Source organism: Procambarus clarkii, chromosome 2, assembly GCF_040958095.1.
Source record: "Procambarus clarkii isolate CNS0578487 chromosome 2, FALCON_Pclarkii_2.0, whole genome shotgun sequence".
Taxonomy (NCBI): Eukaryota; Metazoa; Arthropoda; class Malacostraca; order Decapoda; family Cambaridae; genus Procambarus; species Procambarus clarkii.
The window spans coordinates 25280347-25307157 of record NC_091151.1 but is presented as its reverse complement, the minus strand read 5'-3'; the positions used below and the strand labels follow the sequence as shown (position 1 = coordinate 25307157).

The window sequence follows — 26811 nt, the reverse complement described above, 5'->3', positions numbered from 1 at the left end:
AGACCAACTAGCCAAAGCGATGCACAACACGCCTCACATTACCCATCATCCAATTCCCTATGTTGCACGTAACGGAGCCTTCAAAGATACCATCTCCCAGGATTTTGCAACAAACTGGAAAACGTCATGCTCACCTTTGCACTATGGGTCTGTTACGGACCCGAATCCAGCGTCCAAGCACGGAGCAGTGACGACCGCGCCATCTGTGGGTCAGCTCCCGAAACCCCCTCCAAATGGACGACGACACCTGGTGAGGACGAAGTGTACTGGCCATAAGGGCCAGTTTCCAGTCCTGTTCAGCTCACAACACAGCCGCTGCTGACCTCTGGTGAGGTGGTGCTCAGACGACAATGCCATCTATGGAGTGGATACGTCGGGCGTTTGTGTCTGAGCCTGTAAGTGAGGTGCTTTAGTGTGTCCCTGTTATTGATGACGTGTCTGCTTACAGAGTCGACCTGGGACTGCTGTAAGGGAAGTTGAGTCAGTCTACCCAAGGCAGCCGTCTCGACACCAAGTGTTTTGCTGCAGCAGCTGTGAGTCGCCTCCCGGATGAACACTGTGGTGTTACCCTGCCTGTGAAGTGGCAGTCGAGGATTGTCATACCCGGGACTGACTGGTGGAGACGATTAACCACTGGGGTATTGTGGACAGGAGAGTGATCTGTGGTATCACACGAGGCTCCTGACTAGGGCGCTACCCTAGTATCGCTCGTGGAGTGGCCTAACCAGCGTTGCTGATTCGGAACCTGCCAGCACTCTGCTGGACTTGTGGTTGACGGCCTCCACGGCGGTGCCCCCAGTGGAACAGTGTTTTGGCTGGCCTGTGACCGGGGTAGACTCAGCTTTTCGAAGGATTCGTCGTGAGGCCACGAGAGCACCGAGAACTTGGCACCGAGAAGATCCAGGGTCTTCAGACGAAGACGACAGTGTAAATAATACCCCTGTGTAGTGTTAATGCCCCTCCCCCTGTGTAACCTTTTATATATTATTTATTGGTGGCGGTTATTATATTATATTAAGTTTTGACTTTATTTCCCTTCCCCTTTTGATTTACTTGTGTTGTGGATCACATCCCTTGAAAGCCACTATTGGCTTGGGGCCGGATACCCTTCCTCTAACGACATCAGAGTAAGAACCCAGTTGCGACCCGAGAGGGCCGTAACAGGGTCCATTAAAAACAAATGGGAAACTTGGAAACATGTCCGATATAAAAGCAGAGAAATTGATGTAACGATGACCAGATTAAGGCTGGGACACACCAAACTAGCAGCACACAGCTCTAAGTACAGAACATACATCAACGAACTCTGCATTCACTGTCAGGTGCCTGAAACAGTCGAACACTATCTCCTGCACTGCTTCCGACATCATAGTACCAGAGTAAATTTCAAACAAGTCATTATCGCACTTAAAATACCCTTTACCATCGAGCATATATTAGGTGGTGGTGACCACTCGTTACAAGAAAAATACCAAATAGTCAAAGCACTAGCTAAATATCTCCAGTCGACCAACAAATTGGGTCACATCTGACCCGTGCTACATTTATACCTGGCGCCACCAACAGCCAAACACAGAAAACAACTGCCTCGTTGCAGCACCAAGGATCAGCTGACGCCGTAAACACAACATACCGCCCTACGGTGCGGCAAGTCTCCCTCCAACACACACCTCTGTTTTAGTCACTGCTCGTCTGTCTACAGCACAACGCAACAAGCACCTTTGTAACTCCGATCATCCTCAACATAAACGCGTCTGCCAACATCTGAACTGGTGCAGTCATTGGAAGGACAAACCCTTCATGCAAACTGCACCTACTATCAAAAAGAAGAGATAATTAATATACAGGGTTATTCCTCTGTGAAACACTATTATTGTATAGCACAGTGAATACCAGCTATAATTTACTTAGCTCGGTGTAGTATATCCTACACAACAGTGGCCAACATGAGAAACGGCGAGGACTCGTAAGTTGTTGTTGATTTAGGGGCGACGACGATTGGGGGATCGGATGCGCCCCGGCGTACCCGTTAAGGGTGAATCGCGAAGCCTGGAAGGGTGGAACGCCAAGCCAAACCGCGAAACAAGTGACACCAATCACTAGAAACTAATATGCCATACGACAAATAAACGCACAGACGGGCAGATGATTGGGGAGCCCCAGGAGTCCCTCAGGATGACAAGCACCGGCCCCGTGCCACACAGAGAACACCAGGTAGCAAAACCAAAACTCGGCCCCCAACTAAAACGCAAAAAGTCATCCAATGTCCTCCAGCAGAGCAGAAGTCGGCCGCCCACCACGACTGAGGGCCCGCCAGGAACCCACCAAGACCGGCCAATCCCCGGCACCTCTCGGCCAAGCCGGCCCCCGAACACCGTCACCCCGCCGGGAGAACCAGCCAGAACACGGCAAAAAAAAAATCTAACAACAATCCCGTGACCCAAGGCGATATGTACGCCAGGCGTTGTACAACCGGACCGTTGAAAAGGGATGCCAAACGGCAGCAGCAAAACCAAAACGCGAAAACAAGATGTGAACAGGCGGCTCCCAGGCGGAGGAGGTGCCCAGACGTCCGCTCGGCTTCAAGGTTGAACCAGGAGCCGACCAGGACCAGGAGAGCTGAGTGGAGGCTTTGTATACATCTTCTTCTTGAGAATAGGTGCAGTTTGCATGAAGGGTTAACCCTCCCGATGACTGCACTAGGACAGATGTAAGGAGACGCGTTGACGGTTAGGAGGAGAAGAAAGTCAAAAGCGGGAGATGTGACGGGCCGTAGAGAGAGGAATGGCGACAAAAACAGAGGCGGACGTTAGAGGGAGACACCCCATACTGGGGGGCGGGGCGTCGTGGTCACGGCGGCAGCTGATCCACGCATGGCGTAGCAGTGTATGCAAGACGGCAACTAATACTTCTCCGGAAACTTGCGTATCAGAAAGCGCAAGCAGTATGCTTCCCAAATCACCCACAGGTCGGCAGGCAGCCGGCTACCAGGTAGCGCCCTCGGCTGAGACATCCTATCCGGCACCCTATAAACAAACTCCTTCTCCGACGATACCCAGATAGTGGACGAGCACCACGGGACCGGAAGCACCCGGGCATCCCGATAAGGGCCCAACTCCGGACCCTCACAGGGCACGACCCCAGCAGACGGGACTAGGCAACCCCCAGACCGGAGGAAGGAAGGAGGGGGAACAGCAGGGGATGCAGGCGCGGCATCGACCCCACCACCGGGCACAGGAGCCGAGGCCCCCCGGCGCACATCTTTCCGCAACATCACGACGAGGTCCCGATCATCAAGAACAACCCCCCACTGAGGAGATCCAACAGCAGGTGACGAAGGAGGGAGGACACAGGTAGGAACTTCGGAGCCCCGCACAGTACTATCATCCTCGGCGGGGGGCGCCAGATCACCATACTCCCCAACCATCTCCCAAGGCACACCACAAAAGGTAGACACACTCCGAGCCCGCCGTGAACGCTTCGAGACAGGCTGCACCACACCATGCCCAGCAGGCCCCTCCGCAGGCACGGCCACCATCTTTACATCCACCCAGGCCACACCCGCACCGTCCGAAGAGTCCACAGAGGCCACATCACTCACACTGTCTACATCATCCACGGAAACAGCCTCAGAACACCGACGCGCACGCTTCTGCAAAGGGATGGAAAGAGCAGAACTACAGTCGTCAACACACACAGACACGGCAGGCACCTCACCATGCCGAAGCACCCCTTCCAAAACAGCAGAACCCGCGTCCCCAGGAGCCGGTATCACATCCACAGGCGGGGGCGGGACATGACCTCCACCGGGACACCATTTACTACACGCAGCGCAGGCGACGGCCCGACACCCACACACACCGGCTTCACAACCCCAGGGGCCACAGCAGTCACCTGTTGTGTCGCACGGGCCGTAGAACTCGCCTCAACAGGTGGAGCAGCAGACAGGCAATCAGGCGCCTCAGGCACAGCACCCACACCGTCCTCAGAACCATCCAAACGCAACAGGGGCAGAAAATCCTCTGCACGAAGAACATGCACCCGACCAGTCGCTTCCAGATGACCCTCGTGACCAAACAGATAACAGGTGCGCGGTTGACCCCGGTACTGGCAGCAGAGTGTGTAACCCAACACGGACATCGACGATGGGACACTACACTTCAGCGACATCGTCAGGGTGCGGGAGCCGTCAAGCATACCAACACAGTGCCCGGCAACGACCTTGTTCCAACGAATACTTAACCCTGTCCCAAATCGTTCGAAACAGGAGGTTAAAAAGTCGTCCTGAAATTCGAAGGGGGCACCATGCACCGCCACAGACGTCAAGGTGACACTAAGATTCACCACCTTAATGGAGCCAGCAGAATCAGGGAGAGGGTAAACACGCCCCTCACACCACTCGAGAAACGCCTGAAAGGCAGCCTGGAGGCGGAACTTGACCACAGCACGGTGGCCCTGAAGCAGCTGGATGCCCACCAGGTCAGATAGCTGCACATGCAGCACGTCCACTAGGGCGACACCAACCAATGGATGGTCCACCGGCACCGTAAACGCGAGACCAGCCGACAGCGCCCTCTTCATTGGAGGGCGAGACGTCCCCATGGGTAAGCAAACGTCACCCTGTCAGTGGCAAACCACCACCAGCAGGGCAAACAAGCAATCACCCAACGGAAACACTAGCCAGAAGCGGAGAAACCTCAGGAACGTCCGACCTGGCCGGCGGTCACCACGCAACTCTTGTTTACATCTGAAGGCGAGAGTGGGACTCCTAGTGGCGGTGTCATGAAGACCAGCCGACAGCGTCCTCTTCATTGGAGGGCGAGACGTCCCCATGGCTAAGCAAACGTCACCCTGTCAGTGGCAAACCACCACCAGCAGGACAAACAAGCAATCACCCAACGGAAACACTAGCCAGGAGCGGAGAAACCTCAGGAACGTCCGACCTGGCCGGCGGTCACCACGCAACTCTTGTTTACATCTGAAGGCGAGAGTGGGACTCCTAGTGGCGGTGTCATGAAGACCAGCCGACAGCGTCCTCTTCATTGGAGGGCGAGACGTCCCCATGGCTAAGCAAACGTCACCCTGTCAGTGGCAAACCACCACCAGCAGGGCAAACAAGCAATCACCCAACGGAAACACTAGCCAGGAGCGGAGAAACCTCAGGAACGTCCGACCTGGCCGGCGGTCACCACGCAACTCTTGTTTACATCTGAAGGCGAGAGTGGGACTCCTAGTGGCGGTGTCATGAAGCTGAGCTGACGTCACGGACTGCTGTGACGTCATGGATAGACGACGGCAATTATTGTAGAGGCGATGATACCGGCGAAAAAGCACAGGTGGTATGTTGAAGTGTAGACAGATGTTCACTGATGAGTACTAGAACAGTTGCGTCGGTAATGGCATCGGTGTCGCGTCAGTGATGACGTCGATGTGACATCAATGTGGCGTCGGTAATTGCGTCGATGATGGCGTCGTTAGTGAAACACAGGATTATATCAACTGTTCAGATAACTGCACACACATCCAGTGAGCAGTACATGCAATAGAAGCTGGAGTCGACACTTGGCGGCGATGACAGTAGCTAAAGAGTATAGACGAAAAACACCTGGAGCAAGTGGACTGGGGTGGCAACAAACGCCGGAAATTCAAAATGGCTGGGGGCGGGAACTGTGCTCTCTCTCTCCCTGATGAAGTAATATTCTTGTTGCTAGATATAGTGCCGTACTTGAGACGTTGACGTAGAGTGGTGGTTAATTATAGGGCCCTTGGACTGGTATGAATATTGATGACACACTAGTGTATCTGTGGCAGGTGGCTCGAGTTAGCTGTGGCGGTGGTTTGAGTAGACACTGGGTTCCGGCTTGATAAAAAATTTCTGTCCCACGGGCTGCTACCAGTATTCGTTCCTTGTGTTTAATTCAGTTGTTGATTAGATCGTGCTTGGGTCTGAAGAGACACACAGCCTGTACTTCTTGGGCTTTAATAGTTGTAGCAAAGAAAATATATATCCAGCGCACCAGGGTCCTGCTCTAATCTCAGTCTGTGTAGTACTGGGGACTACATGGAAGCGGCTACGGCACTGCTCTTCAGGTCATGGCTCACTGGCCTCAGGATTGGCTATACACCAACCGATTTGGAATATAATGGCTAACATAATGCTCCTCATATAACACCTGAGATGGTATAATGCTCTCCCCCTGTATAACACCAGTGATGGTATGATGCTTCTCATATAACACCAGTGATGGTATGATGCTCCCTGTATAACACCAGTGATGGTATGATGCTCCCTGTATAACACCAGTGATGGTATGATGCTCCCTGTGTAACACAAGTGATGGTATGATGCTCCCTGTATAACACCAGTGATGGCATAATGTTCTCCATATAACATCAGGAATGGTATAATGTTCTCCATATAATACCAGGGATGGCATGATGCTCCTTGTATAACACCAGGGGTGGTATAATGTTCTCCGTGTAATTACCAAAGTGTAGTTACAGCATGAGAGCTACGCTCGTGGTGTCCCGTCTTCCCAGCACTCTTTGTCATATAACGCTTTGAAACTACTGACGGTCTTGGTCTCCACCACCTTCTCACCTAACTTGTTCTAACCGTCTACCACTCTGTTTGCGAAAGTGAATTTTCTTATATTTCTTCGGCATCTGTGTTTAGCTAGTTTAAATCTATGACCTCTTGTTCTTAAAGTTCCAGGTCTCAGGAAATCTTCCCTATCGAATTTATCAATTCCTGTTACTATTTTGTATGTAGTGATCATATCACCTCTTTTTCTTGTCTTCTAATTTTGGCATATTTAATGCCTCTAACCTCTCTTCGTAGCTCTTGCCCTTCAGTTCGGGGAGCCATTTAGTAGCATGTCTTTGCACCTTTTCCAGTTTGTTGATGTGCTTCTTAAGATATGGGCACCACACAACCGCGGCATATTCTTGCTTTGACTTAACAAAAGTCGTGAACAATTTCTTTAGTATATCGCCATCCATGTAAATAAAAACAATTCTGAAGTTAGAAAGTGTGGCATAGGCTCCTCGCACAATATTCTTTATGAGGTCCTCAGGTGATAGTTTTCTATCTAGAACCACCCCTAGATCTCTTTCTTTATCAGAATTCTTTAAAGATTTCTCACATAATATATAGGTTGTGTGAGGTCTATGTTCTCCTATTCCACATTCCATAACATGGCATTTATTAACATTAAATTCCATTTGCCAAGTGGTGCTCCATATACTTATTTTGTCCAGGTCATCTTCAAGGGCATGACAATCATCTAAGTTTCTTATCCTTCCTATTATCTTAGCATCATCAGCAAACATGTTTATATAATTCTGTATACCAACTGGTAGATCATTTATGTAGACAATAAACATCACTGGTACAAGAACTGAACCCTGTGGTACTCCAGTTGTGGCATTTCTCCAGTCCGATACATTGCCTCTGATTACTGCCCTCATCTTTCTATCAGTCAGAAAATTTTTCATCCATGTTAGAAGCTTACCTGTCACCCCTCCAATATTTTCCAGTTTCCAGAACAACCTCTTATGTGGAACTCTGTCGAAAGCCTTTTTTAGGTCCAGATAGATGCAGTCAACCCAACCATCTCTTTCCTGTAATATCTCTTTTGCTCGATCATAGAAACTGAGTAAATTCGATACACAGGATCTTCCAGATCGAAAACCGTACTGTCTGTCTGATATTATATAATTTCTCTCGAGGTGTTCTACCCATCATTATTTTAATTATTTTTTCCAATATTTTGACTATTACACTTGTCAATGATACCGGTCTATAATTAAGGTGGATCTTCCCTGCTTCCACTTTTGTAGATTGGAATTATGTTAGCCTTTTTCCACACATCAGTAACAGCTCCTGTAAACAGGGATACGTGAAAAATCAGTTGAAGTGGAATGCTGAGCTCAGGTGCACATTCTCTCAGAACCCATGGTGAAACTCCATCTGGACCAACTGCTTTGTTCTTATTTAGCTCCTTGAGTATTTTTTCCACTTCGTCTTTAGACACTTCTATGTGCTCTATGTTGTTCTCTGGATTTCTTATTGGATCTGGTTCCCTGAAGATTTGATTTTGTACAAACACACTTTAGAACTTTTCGTTTAATGTTTCACACATTTCCTTTTAATTTTCCGTGAATCTATTTCCCATTTTCAACCTCTGAATATTATCCTTTATCTGCAATTTGTTGTTTATGAATTTATAGAATAGACCAGGTTCTGTTTTACATTTGTCTGCAATCCCTTTTTCAAAATTTCTTTCTGCCTCTCTAATCACTGCCGTGTAGTTGTTTCTCGCATTTTTGAATTGCTGGTATGTTTGGAGGTTTGGCCTAATCCTGTATTGATTCCATTTTTGTGTCTTTTGGTCTCTGGCCCTCTCGCAATTTCTGTTGAACCAATCCTGTTTCCTAGTTCTGCATCTCTGTTTTGGTATAATTTTTTTGGTGTCTTTATCATATATTTCACAAAACTTGACATACATCTCATTCACTTCCTTGCCTAGCAACAAGTCTGTCAATTATAATCACTAAAAATTTTTCTAAGGTTGCCATAATGTTCTCTCCTAAAGTCAGGTTTTTCAATTGCATCAACCTTCATATTTTCTTCCAGATTATAACGCATTGCATACTTTATTCCCAAAAAGACATGGTCACTTTTACCAAGGGAAGAAGGTACTGAATGTCAAATATTTTTTCCTTCTTCCTGGTAAATATCAAATCTAGCATGGAGGGAACGTCCCCTTCCCTCATCCTCGTAGCTTGTTTAACATGTTGATACGAGAATGTTTCCAGGATGAGGTCTACAAATTTACAGGTCCAAAAATCTTCTGTTTTAGCTTCATATGCTTCCCAGTCTATGGATTTCAAGTTGAAGTCGCCGACTATCAACAGTCGTGAACTATCGTTATCCACTCTCGCTATGATCTCTCTCATTATTGTTATAAGACCTTCTCGTTTACTATCTAGGTCCTCCTTTGACCATGTGCTGCTTGGCGGTGGACTGTATGCATTTATGATCATTAGTTTATCATCCTCATGGCAGATCTCTAGTGCTATTATGTCAACTTCTTGTGGATTGGCAGCCATTATTTCCTTCACCTTTAAGTGTTCTTTCACCAGCACAGCAACCCCACTGCCTTTCCTAATTTTTCTGTCCCGTCTCCAAATTGAGTAGCCCCTTGGGAAAATGACCTCATTTAAAATAATATCTTCAAGTTTTGTCTCCGTGAGTGCAACAATGTCTGGTGTCTGCAGCTGTATTACATCACTTAACTCCAGTATCTTCGATTTTACTCCATCTATGTTGGTGTATGCAATCTTGAGGAACTTGTTCCCCCTCTTCTTATTTTTCACTCCCCCTCTCTCTAATGATTTTGTTGGTTTGCCTTTATGTACCACTTTACTGGCCTGCCTACCCCTATCACTTTGTAGAAAAAAGAATTGATTTCTTCTTCATTCCTGCTCTCATTTAAACGTTTTGCCTCGGCGAGGTTCAGTTTCAGGTTCTCTCTATCTTCTTTTGAAAGATCTCGTCTTAACGACCACACTTTCCCATCCTCATCACTTTGTAATTTTCTAGCATGGCTTAGTACTTCTTCCATCTGTTTGGCACCATTTAGGGTGATCCTCAAAGGTTGATTTTTCCCTCTTACATATCTGCCTATTCTCCTGTAGTCGCACACATTCTCTATGGTTGTATGACCTTCCACGAGGCCAACAATTTCATCTACTACTTTTGCTTCCTCTACAGCTCTTTCTGACCTAGATGTTGTCTCCTTTTCTTTGCAGCCAAAAATGATCAGGGACTTACTCCGATCAACTGTGTTTTGCACCAACTTCGGGTTAGAATGCCAATTCTTTTCTCACTTCCAGCCTAATGTTTGTTTTATCTTGGTTGCTGCAGTGTTTGACTTCCTTTACTGCTTCTTCTATTTTTTCCTTCTCCTTGGCAACTTGTGCATAGGTGAGTTGCATATCTTTCTTGCACTGTTCTATTCCCTGTGTAACTTCCTCCATCTGTGCTGACAAAAACTGTTTCTCCTGTTGAATTTCCTTACCTAACCTATTGTAGTCATTTATGTTTAAATTTACTTTAACTTCTTCCAAAGCTATTTTTAAGAGTTTATTTTCTTCTTTCATGGCTTTGCAGTTTGTTTCCAATTGATTCTTATCCTTGCGCAAGTCTTTCACTAAACCCTCAAGAAGTGTAACAACAGGGATGGTATAATGTTCCCTGTATAATGAACATTATACCCTAGTGAGGGTATAATGTTCGCCGTATAACACCGAGGATGGTATAATGTTCTCCATATAACACCAGTGATGGTATAATGCTCGCCGAATAACTCCAGGGATGGTATAATTTTCCCCGTATAACACCAAGGATGGTATAATTTTCCCCCGTATAACACCAGGGATGGTATAATGTTCCCAGTATAACACCAGGGATGGTATAATGTTCCCAGTATAACACCAGGGATGGTATAATTTTCCCCGTATAACACTTGGAATGGTATAATACTCTCAGTATAACACCAATAATGATGTAATGGTCCCCGTATAACACCAGGGATGGTATAATGGTCCCTGTATAACACCTGGGTATAATGGTCCCTGTATAACACCAGGGATGGTATAATGCTCCCTGTATAACACCTGGGATGGTATAATGCTCCCTGTATAACACCTGGGATGGTATAATGTTCGCAGTGTAACACCAAGGATGGTAAATGTTCCCCATATAACACCAGGGGTTGGTATGATGTTTATCATACAACACATGTGTGTTCATAATAATGCCTGCATAACACCATGGATGGTTGATATGGAGAAGCTGTTAGCCCATGCAGCAGCTCCACCCTCTCCACGTTGCTACAATTGTCCAGTGGAAAGGCAAATGGCAATGTGCTTGCGTCCAGCACCGTCACAGGAGCGGCCAGAACGAGATTGAAGCCAACATCTGCCTTAGGGTCACTAGCTCCAGATTTTTCCCCGAGGTTGACTCCTGAATCCCGTCCCAAAACTGGGTATGGCCCCAAGGCAGCGGATGTTTGAGATCAGGGTTGTCCTTTCCTTAGATGAGCTGCCTTCCCAGGCGGTCGAGTCCCATCTATCCGGAGCAGCTGGCTGTAAGGCGCCAGAGGCACGAGGTCGTACACGAGAACGAGGACCTGAAGGGCCACCTCTGTACTACACCTGAAGCAGGCTGGTAGCCTCTCTGAGGACCCTGCAGAACCTCTAGACCCAGCATTATTATGACCACATGTGTGGTCATAATAATGACAGCATTACACCAAAGATAGTATAATGCTCCTATTATAACACCAGAGATGGAATAATGCTCCCCATATAACACATGTGGTTATAATAATGCCTGCATAATACCAGGGATGATATAATACTCCCTGAATGACACCAGGAGTAGTATAATGCTTCTTGTATAACATGATGGATGGTACAATGTTACCCGTATAACACAGGTGTGGTCATAATAATGCCTTCATTACACCAAGGATCCCTGTATAACACCAGGGATAGTATAATGCTCCCTGCATGACATCCAGGGATCGTATAATGCTCCCATTATCATACCAGGGATAGCATTAGGCTCCCCATATAACACATGTGTAGTCATAATAATGCCTTCATAACACCAGGGATGGTATAATGCTCCCCGTATAACAAAAAAGGATGGTATAATGCTCCTCATATAACATGGTCATAATAATGTCTGTATAACACCAAAGATGGTAGAAAGCTCGCCATATAACACAAGGGATGGTATAATGCTCCCTGTATAACACCAGGGATGGTATAATGCTCCCATTATAACACCAGGGATAGCATTAGGCTCCCCATATAACACATGTGTAGTCATATTATACCTGCATAACACCAGGAATATTATAATGCTGCCTGTGTAACGCCAGGGATGATATAATGCTCCCCGAATAACACATGAGTGGTAATAATAATGCCGACATAACACCAGGAATGATATATAATTATTTATATAACAGCGGAGAGTCCACAATATCTGGACCACTAGCAATAGAACCCAAGTACCTGCATGTTGACGTGTCCGCTGTGTATTATCTGTGTCACACCAGTGAAGGCGTATAGTAACCTTGTCAACACGTGTACAGACAATGTGTATTATCTGCGTCACACCAGTGAAGGCGTATAGTAACCTTGTCAACACGTGTACAGACAATGTGTATTATCTGTGTCACACCAGTGAAGGCGTATAGTAACCTTGTCAACACGTGTACAGACAATGTGTATTATCTGCGTCACACCAGTGAAGGCGTATAGTAACCTTGTCAACACGTGTACAGACAATGTGTATTATCTGCGTCACACCAGTGAAGGCGTATAGTAACCTTGTCAACACGTGTACAGACAATGTGTATTATCTGCGTCACACCAGTGAAGGCGTATAGTAACCTTGTCAACACGTGTACAGACAATGTCTGTTGCAGCCGCGATGACACTATATTACATGGTCCGAACACATGCGGAAACCACTAACATCTATTTGACATGATTGAAGACTTATAACACTTATGAAAATTATAAGTCTAACAAGACTTATAACGAGAGTGTGCAACCACATGTGAACAATGCTATTAATAATATACTGATGTTTATATAACAACCTGTGCACCTCAATTAATGGGTTTGAAAGTTTTAATCCCAATGACAACTATATGATACCAATAAGAACTTAATAATACATATTCATCAACCCTGACTGATTTTTTTTTTTTTACCAGATTGGGGCCTTCCTAAATCACATGCACCCGTTCCTTCAGCGCCAGCAGCTTAACTACTCCATCTACTTTGTCGAGCAGGAAGGTTAGTGATGCTAATATTTCCTTGTTGAGGGCTTCTATCCCTCTGACTAGTGCTCTTGCCTCTTAGTTTAATTGGAAGAGGATCTCTCCAAATGTCATATGTGTTTGAGGTTAACTAAAAAAATCTAAATTATTTGAACAATGAACATTTCCATTTTTGTTTATATAGATTTACATTTACGATAACCTTGTTACTGTGTTATTTGGGTCAAAGTTTTCAATGAAGGTTTGCTTTATTAACATTATCTTGGTGGCGGATGTAGATGCACAATGTTCACAAGTGTGTCACATTCTTCAACTATTTTTTTTACCATTGTAGTCGATGTGGATTTTGCATTTAATGCAGCTGCTCTTGTTGGTTGAATGATGAGTTTGATGCGCAGGGCTTCAGATGCTTCACAGTCCAGTAAGTAATGTAATAGTGGCGCCTCTGCTTCTGTTGCAAAGATAAGACACTCTCTAACTATTGGGTTTATTACCTCCCAGCAGCACTTGTAACCAAGTCTGAGTCTGTGTATGGCTACTGCAATGTCTTTGGATATTTTTTGCCAGGCATGAAAGAGGAGAACCCAGTGGCTTGTTCATTACACATCGCAGTGGATCTTCCTTCCGCTAATTTGGCTCTGTGGCGACTTTTGATAGTTGGGAGCATTTTCTTCTTGATTTTCTCCTTAATCTGTGAGAAACGTGGAGGTATTTTTACCTGTACAACAGGTAGAGCAGTGGCAGTTTTTGCTAGTGAGTCTGCCTTTTCATTACCAACTATGCCAATGTGACTTGGTATCCAATTTAGGGTGATTGACAGCTGTTTCGGTATCGACACCGTTGTTGGAGTGGGGAGTGGTATTTTCAGTGCCATTTATGGACCTGCATTCCAACTCCCAGGTATTAGGTGCGATGTAGTCAACGTCATCTGTTGGTGGTGGTGTGGCGCCGGTGAAAGACTCCTGTTTCATACCTCAGTTAGATGGTGAGGTCGATGATGATGACCTCTGGTGGGTTGCGTACCGATATCAACGCCATCTAGGTTGTGAAAGCAATTACAATTTCAATTCCCCGGTAGAAGGGTGTTATCCTAAGGTCACCCAATATACTGACTGTCTAGTTAATGACGTTTTATGTTCACAGTGGTCACGTAAGGAGGCGATTGCGATGAGGAGGACAGTTCACCTTGGGCAGTCCAGAACTCTTGACTTGGTCCTGTGAGAGGACAAAGTGACCGCCGTCGATAGTAGCAGTGTGTTAGTTGCTGGATTTATGTAGTGTTGTATGGACAGACGTACCTGGGAATTGGCCAAGAAGAGTTACGAGATGACGGTAGTGCATCTGTTGAGAAGTGCTGCTAGTGTATTGCTAGAGACTTCTGCCAGGGTGTTAGCTAACCCTGTACATGATTATTTAGGACCTCTGTCAGCTTGTGGCTGAAGCCCTTTGCCAGTGAATTTCTTGAGAGCAGATGTGGGGTACTAGGGCATTGTGATGATACGATGCGTAGACTGGCCCATGTCGAAGGTGTATTCGCCAGTGATTGCCATTGAGTGTAGATAATGTATATGTGAAGATAGTGGACTCACTAGGGCTTGATGAACACTACGGATCTACTGAGTGTCCTGAGTGAAAGCGACAGTGTAAATGTGTAGTTATAATTAGAGATATATATTGGTGAAGGTGATAATGTATTGGTGAAGGTGTAATTGCGTGTTGTTTATTCCCCCTTTATTCCTTGCACTGTTACTTGCTACCACCAATTCTTGAAAACTTACTATCGACTTTGGGTAGGATCAAGGAGAAGTTATGAGAAACGTTAACAGAAAGAACCCTGTTACTGGCCCCAAGCTGGCTGTAAAAAGATAGTGTGCTTCTTTTCCTAGATGTAGGATTTATGTGATAAGTTGTATATTATCTCTGTGCTGGATGAATAACAATGCCTGAAACGAAGATTTAGAGATGGTATGAATGATGGCATCTTGTAAATTATTCTTAATTTATAGCCTCTGTCAGGGAATATAATTATGTTTGCAATGTTGAGTACCTACTGTTCATGCTCTAGTGAGTTTCATGGTTCTTAGTGTAACCTGCTGCCCCAGCAGAATCTTTTTTTTTTATCAACTGATCCATGTGTGAAGATGTGAGTGGTTGTCGGTCATGAGATGGTTTCCATTTGTTGTTCTTTTACTGCTTTGAACCTCTTGGAGTCACAAGCTGATTTTCTAACTGGTAATCCTTCAGTGATTACCTTTAAACTCGGTTTTTCCCATGGAGGAGTTTGCCGAAAATGTTGATATAGGCGATCTTCTCCTTTTTCTCTAATAGTCAGTTTCAAGTCCACTTTCTCAATCTTTCGTTTCAATCTTGACCAGATTTTCCGTCCAAGTACTTGTTCTATATTGAAGGTTTCTATGCAGTAATCTGTTTACGCAATCTTTGATTGGCAGTCTGGCGGTGGTTCCACCACGTTTTACTGTTTTGGTGGATATTTTTTGTTTAATTTTGTTTTCTAAGGCTGGCAAGATGGTTTCCATTCTTAGATTCTCTCGCCATGAGAGAATAGGTGCTCGCAGTATTGTTTTGAAGGCATCGTTTTGATACACTCCAGTTTCTCCCACTGGTTATCGCTAGGGGATGTATGAGCAGGAGCAGCATAGTCAATGAGTGACCTAACTGCTTGAACGTAGTACATTTTGAGTACTGGTAGAGATGCACCATCTCTAAAACTTGTCAGGGAATGCTAAGCTGAGTTTCTGGTTTTGTAACGTTGCAGAAGATATTAAATTTCTTGAGTTAATTACAACTAGGTGTCTATTATGACACCAAAGTATTGAAAATTTTAGTGACCCACTCAATTTCCTTTCCTTGAATTGCAGCTCTGATGCCTTGAGTTCTCATTTTAACGGCCATTGGCACTGTGGAGAAAAGCCCGACAGACCACTGGAACATTATCTAACACAGTGCACAGTTACAAATCCATTAAGATTTCAACTTAGATTCAACAGAGCAGAGGAAGTTGTTAAACGCATATGGCAAAATCTTACTGAAGCGACCATACGAATCATAACTACTCATACTCCGCCCAAGTAAAACAGAAACAAGCAACACTTAGTGGGCGAGCCAGGGGCTTAGGGCCCGCGCAGGAATATCCGTGAAAAAATGGCCATTGCTTTGCATTTGTTGTTTATGCGTTCTGAGCATAAACTAAGGAACTGCTATGTGTTCCACTTCCCTGCTGATGATATCTAGGCATTTTTGTGCCTTCATAGCGCCTTTGCCATTGATGATAACCACAAAGTCGTCTGCATAGTTAAGCAGTTTGGCTTTTGGTAACTTGAGCTTCATGAATTGTTCCATGAGACAGTTGAAGAGGACGGGGCTTAGTATTCCTCCCTGCGGAGTCCCATTTTCCAGCCTCTTTGAGGAGGATGTTTTTCCTTGGAATTTGACTTTAGGTTCTCTGTTGATTATACTTTGGCAAATGCAAGAGCGTGTCCCTTGATTTTCTTATCCACAAGGCAGCACAGTGTAGCTGGAGCATTGGCTAGCTCTAAGGCTTTTTCAAGGTCCAGAAAAATAAGGATTCCTGGTTTGTCATAGATTTGATCCAGGTGGGAGGTAAGGCATTCTATGGGTTTTCTGTCAGTAAAATCATTTTGGTGCAGTGGTTTGGCTTTCCATTCAAATCAATTAAGAGCCATTCTTTCTGCAGCTTTGGCCTGTTCATCCTAAAGGTTTCCAATGTCTTTTGTTGGCTTCGGTTTTTGGTGAATCAAGTAATTTATTATGAGCATTTAAGTCACCCGATATGATAGTTGGTTTGGTGACTGTTATTTCAGAGATTGCAGAGAGATCCATATCGTGTTCACATTGGCTCCTGTATACATTGAAGATGTATAGGATTGAATTCCTCATAGTGAGATTAACTCGAATAATTCCGACGTCCTCACCACAGTTAGGCAGGTCTCTGATTGCTGTGGCATTGATATGATTTCTTACAAGTATTGAAGTGCCTCTGGTGCCACCTTGTGCAATTGGGGAGTGGAAACCTTGATATCCTGTGATATTGATACTTCTTTCAGTCCTTGTAAAGGTTTCTTGAAGTAAAACGATATCAATGTTGTCCTTGAGAAGCACTGCTCTGAGTGTTTGTGTTTTGTTTTTGAATCCTTTGATAATCCAATGTATAATCATGAGTGTTGGTATTGGCCATTATTATGTTATAGTAGAGTCCACCAAGGACTCAAAACCATTGACTCGTTTGTAGTTTATTATGTGCTGATTTTCCCGACTGCTTGTGTCGTCTTAGTTAGAGTGGAGACTGCCACTGGGCGCTGAAACCATTAAGCTTCGTCACCTTCTTCGACTTCATAGACCATTACAGGTAGGGCTTGTAAACTTGTGGAAAAAACAAGTTCAATAGATTGTTTTTGGTCCTCTGTTAACATTTCCTTCTTTAAGTGAGGGTTGGTCTGTTCCAGTGCTTGGAATACTTTGTCAAGCATCTTGCTGAAGGTCTGTCAGGGAGGCAATAATCATTGGAACAGTAGACACTTGATATATCTTTATCTCCTTTTCTTTTTTCTAGGTAGGTGAGGAGAATCTGGGTTGGGTCGTGGTGTCTTTGCTACATTCAGGTACTAGGGCATTAGAATATCAAGGGGGTCGTCATTTGTGCTTGGGATGTCTTGGAGGCAATAGCAGGTGTACTCATTTTGCTCCCCTGATCTGTTCGGTTGTTGTTGCCTTGTGGAGTATTGCTTTGGTTTCTCCAGTTATTCGAGGTCAGAGACAGGAGTTTTAGATTCAGCTACTCATAACAAAAGTTCCAAGCAGCACAGGCTATGGTGAGCTCGTAGTGGACTTAACTGGCACAGAAGCGGGGCTGTGAGAGAGAGACAGGAGAGAACATGTCGAATTTATATTGCTGGGAGGTCAGATGCATACAATTAGGTGACGAGTAAGGTGTAAAGGTAAGAGGCATGAGGAAATAACCTATACATAATAATATTAGTCACGTGTAGTGTGCATGGCGTCTTGGGCCGTGACGTCATCGTTGGCATCTTCACGTTCCGGTCTCGCTCTCACTCTTATGGTGGGTAGAGTTAATTGTTCCGCTATTGGAGTATTTATGGTGTGTTGTTCTACTTTTATTTGAAGGCTTCAAGAATCTGAAATCTTTCAATGGATTTTGTCTAATATGCAAATGTTTTTATTCTGAATTTCTCTTGTTAGGGTGATGTCACGAGCCTCGTGAGCTTGGTCGACGTCGAAGTCACTCCTAATTGTTAAGTAAGTAAGTGGGCATCTGTCAGTCTCAGGAGACTATGGAGTTGCGCTCTGGTTGTCGGTCTGGAGTGTCCTCTCCAGGGCGCAAATCCAGGGTAGGTTGATACGGTGGAGAAGCTGTTACCCATGCAGCAGGTCTCTCCTCTCCACGGCACCGAAATCCTCCAATGGAAAGACAAACGCCAATACAGTTGGTTCCTGCGCCGTCGCAGGAACTGTCAGAACGAGCTTGAATAACGAGGTTGACTGTAATGCATGTAATTTCTGTAGCTTCTAATTGTTAGAAGCTCCAGAAATCACATGTGTTAGTCAAAACCAAAGAGATCCCAGGTTAGGTTAGGTTATAATAGATTTGGCTCCTATTCATGTTCTCCCCCTTTCAACTGTGGGTGAGCAGGGAAACGGGCCTTACCCTTATATCCTGTAAAGAGGCTCCCATTTTCCAGGATATCAGAGGGGAGATCCGAAGGGAAATGTAGCCAAGCTGTGTGCTCCTTAAAGGGGCCCTCCATCCATTGCCAAAGTTTGGTTATCTCCTCCCTGAAGATTCTTGATGCTGTAGGAATACACGTTGAAGGGAGCACCATCCTGGAGAGGGGAATCTGCTGTCGTCCGGTCCTCAAAAGGTCGCGCTTCTGTAGTGTAGAAAGTTTTTGTGCCTCTTCCGGTAGAATCCTCTCTGTTCGGGAAACACGACCAAATTATATAACAATCCTTCTTGAGTTCGCTGTTAACACTCGTTATCCGTTTTATTCGGATAACTAACGAATAGGCGAGAGATATCTTTAAGGATGCTGGATGACAGGAAGTATGCAAGAGATAAGAATGCAGGTTAGAATCTTTTTAAACCATTTTAGTTTGGAGTCTCTTTCTCATTCAAGTTATACACAGGTGTCGAGGAAGGGTAGCTCCTTAGGGATAGATTCGACTGTAAAACTCCAATCTGGGCGGAAACCATTAGCCCATGTGTGAAAAATATTGACCTCTACCTCACACACACTCCAATCGCTGTTCCTTTAATCTGTCGGTAAGCTATTGTCAGAACACAGGAGCGTGTCCTTTAGGTTACAGTCTAAGACATGGCGCAAGCACCGTCCCACTAGCACCCTCCCAGGGGAAACGTCTACTCCGGCGTCTGGTAGGTCGTCTGCAATTTCTCCTTTTGTGTTCCTCAAAGAAAGCTGTTACTTAACGGGTTGCTGCCACTTGAGGTGTGTTTGGGTACAAGGCCGAGACATCTAGAGAGAAAAGGTTGGCTCCTTCCTGATATGGTTGGTTAAAGTCAGCAATTTTACGAAGAAAATATGTAGGGTCGTACAGTCTCTCAAGCAATAGTTTCAGTAGTGGAGAGAGGATCGCTGTGAGGGTTATATCTACCGGCCTCGTTGGAGCCCTCCAACCATTCAGATCCGGCCGTCCTACCAAGACCCTCTGGAGGGATGATAGTCTTTATGCACTCTTGCTAAGAAATATTGAGGAGGAAACATAGTAATGTGGACCATGAAGCTATCTCTTGATGCCGCTGAGAATATTCCTCCTCTTTTCCTGGTTTCAACTGGAACTGGACCGTCCACATAGTTGTTGTCCAGGAGGATAATAAGACTGTTGCTTCCGTTTGCCGCAGGTTGGAGCGTCACCTCTGGGTTTGCCGCAGGTTGGAGCGTCACCTCTGGGTTTGCCGCAGGTTGGTCACCTCTAGGTTTGCTGCAGGTTGGAGGGTCACCTCTGGGTTTGCCGCAGGTTGGTCACCTCTAGGTTTGCTGCAGGTTGGAGGGTCACCTCTGGGTTTGCCGCAGGTTGGTCACCTCTAGGTTTGCTGCAGGTTGGAGCATCACCTCTGGGTTTGCCGCAGGTTGTTCACCTTTAGGTTTGCCGAAGGTTGGAGCATCACCTCTGGGTTTGCCGCAGGTTGGTCACCTCTAGGTTTGCCGCAGGTTGGTCACCTCTGGGTTTGCCGCAGGTTGGAGCGTCACCTCTGGGTTTGTGTACAGTTGAGGTTCGGAGGTCTGTCGCCTCCATTCCTGTTCCAAGATTGGTCTCTTCTTGTGCTGTTGTTTTAATTGTGACAGAAATGTCCATTCCACCAATTTCCACGTCCTTCCAGTCGACTGTTACCCTGAGTCCTGTAGTTCCTTGTGTCTCTACTGAAATCCTGTCTGCATGTCTTTCCTTCTACAGTGTGGTAGAAGGGCGGCCTCTGGTTGACATGTTGCCTGTTGTACTGTATTTTTTCCTTGACTTCTAGGAGGAACCCATTGTTCTGTCTGCATGTTCCCTGGTTCTTATCAAGCAACGAGCCCCAGATGTGCATGAATGATATTGTATTATTCATACAATACTTTTCGTGACGTTAGTTTATTTCAGAGGTGGCCATACCGCGGCTCGGGAGTCACATGCGACCATTTGACCTTTAATATGCCGTTCGTGAGCAATTCTAGTGAATTCAAATATTCTAGAAATGTCGTCCTGAATCCAGAGCAAGAAACGTATGGCTATATAAACAGCTGGGATACTTAGGGAAGGGAGAATAGAATAAGTGCGGGCCTAGCTTGTACACTTCATATTAAATCTAGTTTTTAGTGTATTTGAAAACTTTGTGAAGGAAAATATCTTACAAATTGTAAATTACGAAAATATGAAGAGGAAAACTCAAATTTTCAGCCATAGTCGGAGGAAGAGTTTGTTCTGTAATGAGGTTTGTGAAGGGCAGGCATCGTGCTGTCCTTACAAACCAACACCTGCCGAAGCTAATTCGCTCTGACAACATATCAGCCAGATTGGGAACGACTTATATGCAAGATGAAGACATAAAAGACCAATACTAGCAGTAAATAGCGTCTTAAATTGCTTGATATGTGTAGCATTGTATTTTTGTCAAAAAAATATAATTTTAATAATTAAATTTCTTACTTACAAAATTAATCTTAAAATATTTCAATTTTTTGCTCTATTTTTTTGTTAAATATTTGTCTCTCTGATTGCTGAAACTAACACAAATTAAGTTTAAAAAATGCCTGCATGAATATATATATTATGGCATTCAATGTGCAGATTTTTAAATTTAAATCAAATTTTTGTAAAAAAAAAAAACTGTATATAACAATAAAAACGTAAGTGTAAATTTTGTTGATGTCTGTGGCTCTCAAACATCTGAGCTTTATCATTTGTGGCTGAAAGAGTGAGCAAGTTGGACCACTCTCGGTTTATACAAGGCGTTCACTACATCACTCACACCTGACTGTCGACTCCGGCCACGTGACTGGGACCACTCCATAATACCTAATTATATCTGGTACTACTTTATTACAAGTAGCTTCTTTTACCCAACAGCTTCTAGCTTCTACCACGGTAAGTATCTTGTCCAAGTTCTGAGACGCGGGTGATAGGCCTGATGTTGCTGCCTGACAATATGTTGATCAATCCATCCACTGACTACACCCCCATGGTCCCTGGAAGACATACACTAACTCTTTTTCTTGTATTCCTAGACTAAATCCTACCCATATTTCTACTTTTAAATCCCAGAACAATCAAATTCCTCTCTGTTCCTTTTGTTTTGTTGTAGTAATGAGCAGCTGTCCTGCTTACACGTTCCCACTAATGTTCTCATAGTTTTCGTTCAAGTTCTCATCCTGTAAAACAGGGAAATGGTCTGTCATATTAACCGCTGCCTTCCTGATTATTAGCTGGCAGTCCTTTGCCATGGTTCTAGCTCCTCATTTATCGTCTACTCTCCGGGTATCCTGCTGGAGAGTAGACGTCCTATGTCTTAGCATGCTATTAGATGTTTTATCCTGCTCAGTAAGCCTGGTAACTTCTGGCCTAAAGTTCCAGTCTTGAGTTAAGGGCATGATGTGTGCAACTGCTGTTGACTCGCCAGTTGCTATTTATCCAGGTTGTCATACATATGTTTGAAATCATTTGAATCGACCAGAGTTCCGGAATTTAATAAACAAGTGCAGGAGTCATTAGTTTACCTGCTATTTTATATTCATATTCACCTAATTTTGTTTTCATATTTTCTAAAGTCTGTTAGTTTATTGATTTTATTTCCCTAACTACTACTCTCATTTTCCTGTCAATGTATTCGTTCTACACAGACAAACCATCATGTTACAAGTAATGGTAATGTTCCCGTATTACGTTGACAATACATTTATGTATCACATCTCTGCTCTAACAGGGTCGGCACCCTTCAATCGCGCCAGTTTACTGAACGTGGGCTTCAAGGAGGCCCGCAAGGAGGGTCCGTGGGACTGCTACGCCTTTCACGACGTTGATCTGCTGCCTGAAAATGACTTCCACCTCTATCACTGTTCACCTCAGCCAAGACACCTGGCTGTTGCTCTCTCAACATTCAATTATAGGTGAGAAAAAGACACCAGCATTTGATGCTCGTGTCTTCTTGTGCTATTAGTCAAATATTGACTGTTCGCATCAAATGTTAGACATGTGCTAATAGTCATATTTGTGTTTTTATCTGGTAATATCAGAGGAAACATTATTAACTCAATAATGTATAACTTTTGGAAGGGAAGAATAAGACTCCACAGACGACTGTTAAATAATTTGAAGTCAAAACTGATGGGGATAATATTTAGTTCTCATTTCAAAGTTTTGTCGTTGCCACCACAACGGCAAAGTTTTGTTGTTGCCACCACAATGGCAAAGTTTTGTTGTTGCCACCATAACGGCAAAGTTTTGTCGTTGCCACCACAACGGCAAAGTTTTGTTGTTGCCACCACAATGGCAAAGTTTTGTTGTTGCCACCACAACGGCAAAGTTTTGTTGTTGCCACCACAACGGCAAAGTTTTGTTGTTGCCACCACAACGGCAAAGTTTTGTTGTTGCCACTACAACGGCAAAGTTTTGTCGTTGCCACCACAACGGCAAAGTTTTGTTGTTGCCACCACAACGGCAAAGTTTTGTTGTTGCCACCACAACGGCAAAGATTTGTTGTTGCCACCACAACGGCAAAGTTTTGTTGTTGCCACCACAACGGCAAAGTTTTGTTGTTGCCACCACAACGGCAAAGTTTTGTTGTTGCCACCACAACGGCAAAGTTATGTCGTTGCCAATACAACGACAAAGGTTTCGAACGGAAACAAGTAGAGTGCTGAGTACCTTGAGTGACTGTTTCAAGGTTACCGCTAATAGAGACGGAAGTGTGAGTATTATGATCACATATGTGTAAAGGAGAACTAAAATGGCAAGTTCCTAAGAACTGATGCCATAGAAGTATCTACAGAAGTAATGTAACTATGTTTTGTAGGCTTAAGACTCAACCCTGGCATGTCTGTTCAAATAATTAGAACAGTTTTTGTGTAAGTTGAATAAATGAAGCGTTTTGGTGAAAAAGGAGCAGTACTAGATTTGAGACACATGCTATAAACAAAAGCTAATTAGACTTTCGTAGAGCAGTGTAATTACAAAGGAAAATGTTTATTTACATTTTACAACAGTCTCCAGTGTTGAGGCAGTCTTTCATGTGTTGTAGTGTTATCTTCAAGGACATATTAAATGTAATTTTGATATTGATAAAAGATTTTTTCCAGAAAACAGGTAAAGAATATTTATATACGAATAAAATGTGAGTAAATAAGAGCATAAATAAATAGAGTAAATAAGAGTACATGCCATAAGAGTGAAGGTTTAGTGTGGGCTGCAAGGGAAGGATTACAATTGAAACGTAAGCAAGAGTGCAAATGTCATCAAATAACATAAAAATAAACAGAACTAATAATATTGAAAGATCTGTGGTAGAATAAAAGGTAGATCTGGCGACAGAAGAGAAACTTGGAGACCTCATCAATTGAGGAAGAAAGTATAGGAAAATAATCAATAGCAACTCTAGATCTATCAGAGTATGATAGAAATTATTACATGGAGAAAATGTATAAAGATTTGTTATCACTAAGCACGATGGTTTAGTATAACTTTTCATAATACTTTTATAATAAATAATTTTATTATACCTTATATTTTTATAATAATGTGGCTGAGGAGTTCATAACTAACCCACAAATCTAAAAATCAAGAAACTACGACATTTCGGGTTGTACAGGACTAAAGTCATTCTCCGACTTGAAAATGGTCCAGGATGGACAGAAACGTCGAAGTTTTATAATTTTCACCCCCTCCCCATCTGGCTCGTTGGCGCCGTGAGGGGGGCTTGGTGGACGGCTGCCGGAGTGTGATGCTCCGTGGGACAGTCCTCTGTCCTTTTCTGGCCTTGCGCTCCTGCTGCTCTCTTTAATTGTGCTGGATCGCTTTTCCTTTTCCTTATGTTTCGTTTTTCTCCCCCTCTTCTCTTATCTGCTTGTCGTTTCCTGCCGACCTTTTGCTTGTTTTGGTTATTCCTTTGGACTTCTTCTATTTTGACGCCCGGGTGCTTGAGGAGGCATACTCTTGCACCCGTAGAACTGTGCATTGTACTACCCAACGTCTCGAGCGAGGGGAACCTTTTATTGTCAATACCCTTTTCGTCGCTGAACCCGATCTCGACAGACTGACGGTTCTTAAGGTGGCATTTGTGGGGCGTATACTCGCGACGCACCCCTAGGGGGCCCCAGCATGATCGGCGATAGCTTACTGTTAGGTGTCTTGCCTCTAATTGCAGCTCCATGGTGGGTATGGGGGCACATTCGTGAATGAATTTGGCTCTCTTTATCTGTATGTCGTTGAATGTGTCTGTTGTACCCTCTATAGCTCGTGGGGTGGGCGACCAAGTCCCCGAGTCGGCCTGTATTGGAAGACCAGGCTCTGTAGCTCCCGCTGCGTTGGGCCCCGACCTTGCTCCTCCTTTGGCCCTCCTGACTTCTTCCCCCAGCTCCCCTCCCTCCTCTGTGGTTGGGTCGAGCCTCAAGTCCCCAGTGGTGACCAATTCGTCCCCTGGTGCGGCTAAGTCTCTCGTTGTGACTACTGCGACTTTTAACCCATCTCTCTCTGGGGGTTCTCAACGCCGTCCGTGCCACGGCCGCACTCGTTCGATTCCTTCCAGTACTGATGCGTATCAGGCCTTGTTTCGTCCCGCTTCATGGGCCAAATACTTTGATCTCCTCTCTCTTGATTCTGCGCCTCCTGATGATTTCTCCCTCCATCGACATCTTGTTGATTCCGTGGATGCCTCTGTTACCTTCAACCCCACTCGTCTTGGTACACGTGTCGTTGCTGCTGCTCCTCAGGATGCAGCGTCCGGCTTGGCTGCCTTATCCTGCCTTGGCGAGATCCCTGTTCGGGTCTCAAACAACGCTTGGTTGAATGCCAGTGTTGGCACTATTCTCCTCCCGCCCCATGTTGCGACCGGTGTTCGGAATCTGCAGGACTGCCACGATGATATTCGGCATATCCTTGATTCCATTGATCCATGAATCCTTGATTCCATGAAGGCCATTCTGTCCTCCAGGTAGACTCATTTACTCGTCCCCCTCGTGGTGGTCGCCGTCAACCCATTCGGGTTGTGAAGATTACCTTTGATGGTAGGACCCTTCCATCCTCTGTCATTCTTGCTGGTGCCAGGTGCTCTGTCCAGGTGTACATTCCTTTTCCTAGGCTTTGTAACAAGTGCTGGAGGTTTGGGCATGGTGCCCTCCGCTGCTCTGGGACTGTCTCTCTCTGTCCTTTGTGTGGGGGCGAAGGTCACTCTAAGTCGGAGTGCACTTCTCCCCAGGCTCGCTGCCTCAACTGCAGTGAGGCCCACCCTACCTTCTCCCGTGCCTGTATCCATTACAAGCTTGAGGCAGCCGTCTTCAACTTGAAGCACCGGGAGCGTTTATCTTTTCCTGAGGCGAGGCGCCAGGTTTGCCGGCTCCCGCCTTATGCTAATATCTCTTATGCTCACGTGTTGCGCTCTTCCTCTCCTCGTCCTTCCCACCTTCCTCAGGCCCACAACCGTTTCCGGGCCTTGGGCCCTGGTACGCCCACTGCCACCTCCTCTGTTCCTTTGAGTTCTGTCCTGAAGGGTCCCCCTCCTGGTTCTCTGTCTGGGGTTCCCCTTCTTTCTGCCCGGTCTGTCATGTCTCCTGTGTCTTCTTCCTCGTCTCCCTCCGATCCTCCTTCCCATCCTTCTCCTCCATCTAATGTCTCTCCCCACTGCCTGTCAGTGCGGGCTGATGTCCATCGCTCTCCTACCGGCCGTCATGTGTGCTCTCGTTCAGCTTCTCCTGTTGAGACACTGGAATCTATTGCCCAGTACGTAGTTGCTGGAACACCTGTCTCTTTAAGTCAGAAGCATAAGTCTGGCTCCTCTCATTTCTCCTCCCCGCTCCTCTGCTCCTCTCGGTTGCCTCCTCCTCTTCCTCCTCCTCCTCTGGACCCCGCCTGTCCATCTCTGGTCTGTTCTCCTGCTTCCTTCCCTCCGTCTTTGCTCAGTTTACCCATGCCCCCTAACCCTGACTTTGCTGACCCAGATCCCGACTTTGATCTTCTTTAACGTGCTATGTTGCTCTTTCACCTTTGTTTCTTCCTTGTTCTCTGTTGTTGTCCTTTCTCTTCTCGTCGATGTCTATTTTTCAATGGAACGTTCGGGGTTATTACGCCAATTACCTTGAACCCCAACTTCTGATTTCGCGGTTTTCGCTCCTTTGTGTCTGTCTCCAGGAGCTGATTCTTGGTGCTCGTCCTGGTTGCTTTCGTGGCTATTCCTTTCTCT

The 26811-nt window shown here is 45.2% G+C and overlaps 1 protein-coding gene across 1 annotated transcript in view; it reads left to right on the top strand.

Annotated features, from left to right (window-relative positions):
- The window catches only part of LOC138366008 (beta-1,4-galactosyltransferase 4-like), a 128956-nt gene that overhangs the window by 62533 nt on the left and 39612 nt on the right, over positions 1-26811 (top strand). Inside the window, exons 3-4 of the mRNA XM_069326730.1 lie at positions 12804-12885; positions 22345-22528. Coding sequence (XP_069182831.1) covers positions 12804-12885; positions 22345-22528 — 266 coding nt within the window. The remainder of the gene's footprint in view (positions 1-12803; positions 12886-22344; positions 22529-26811) is intronic.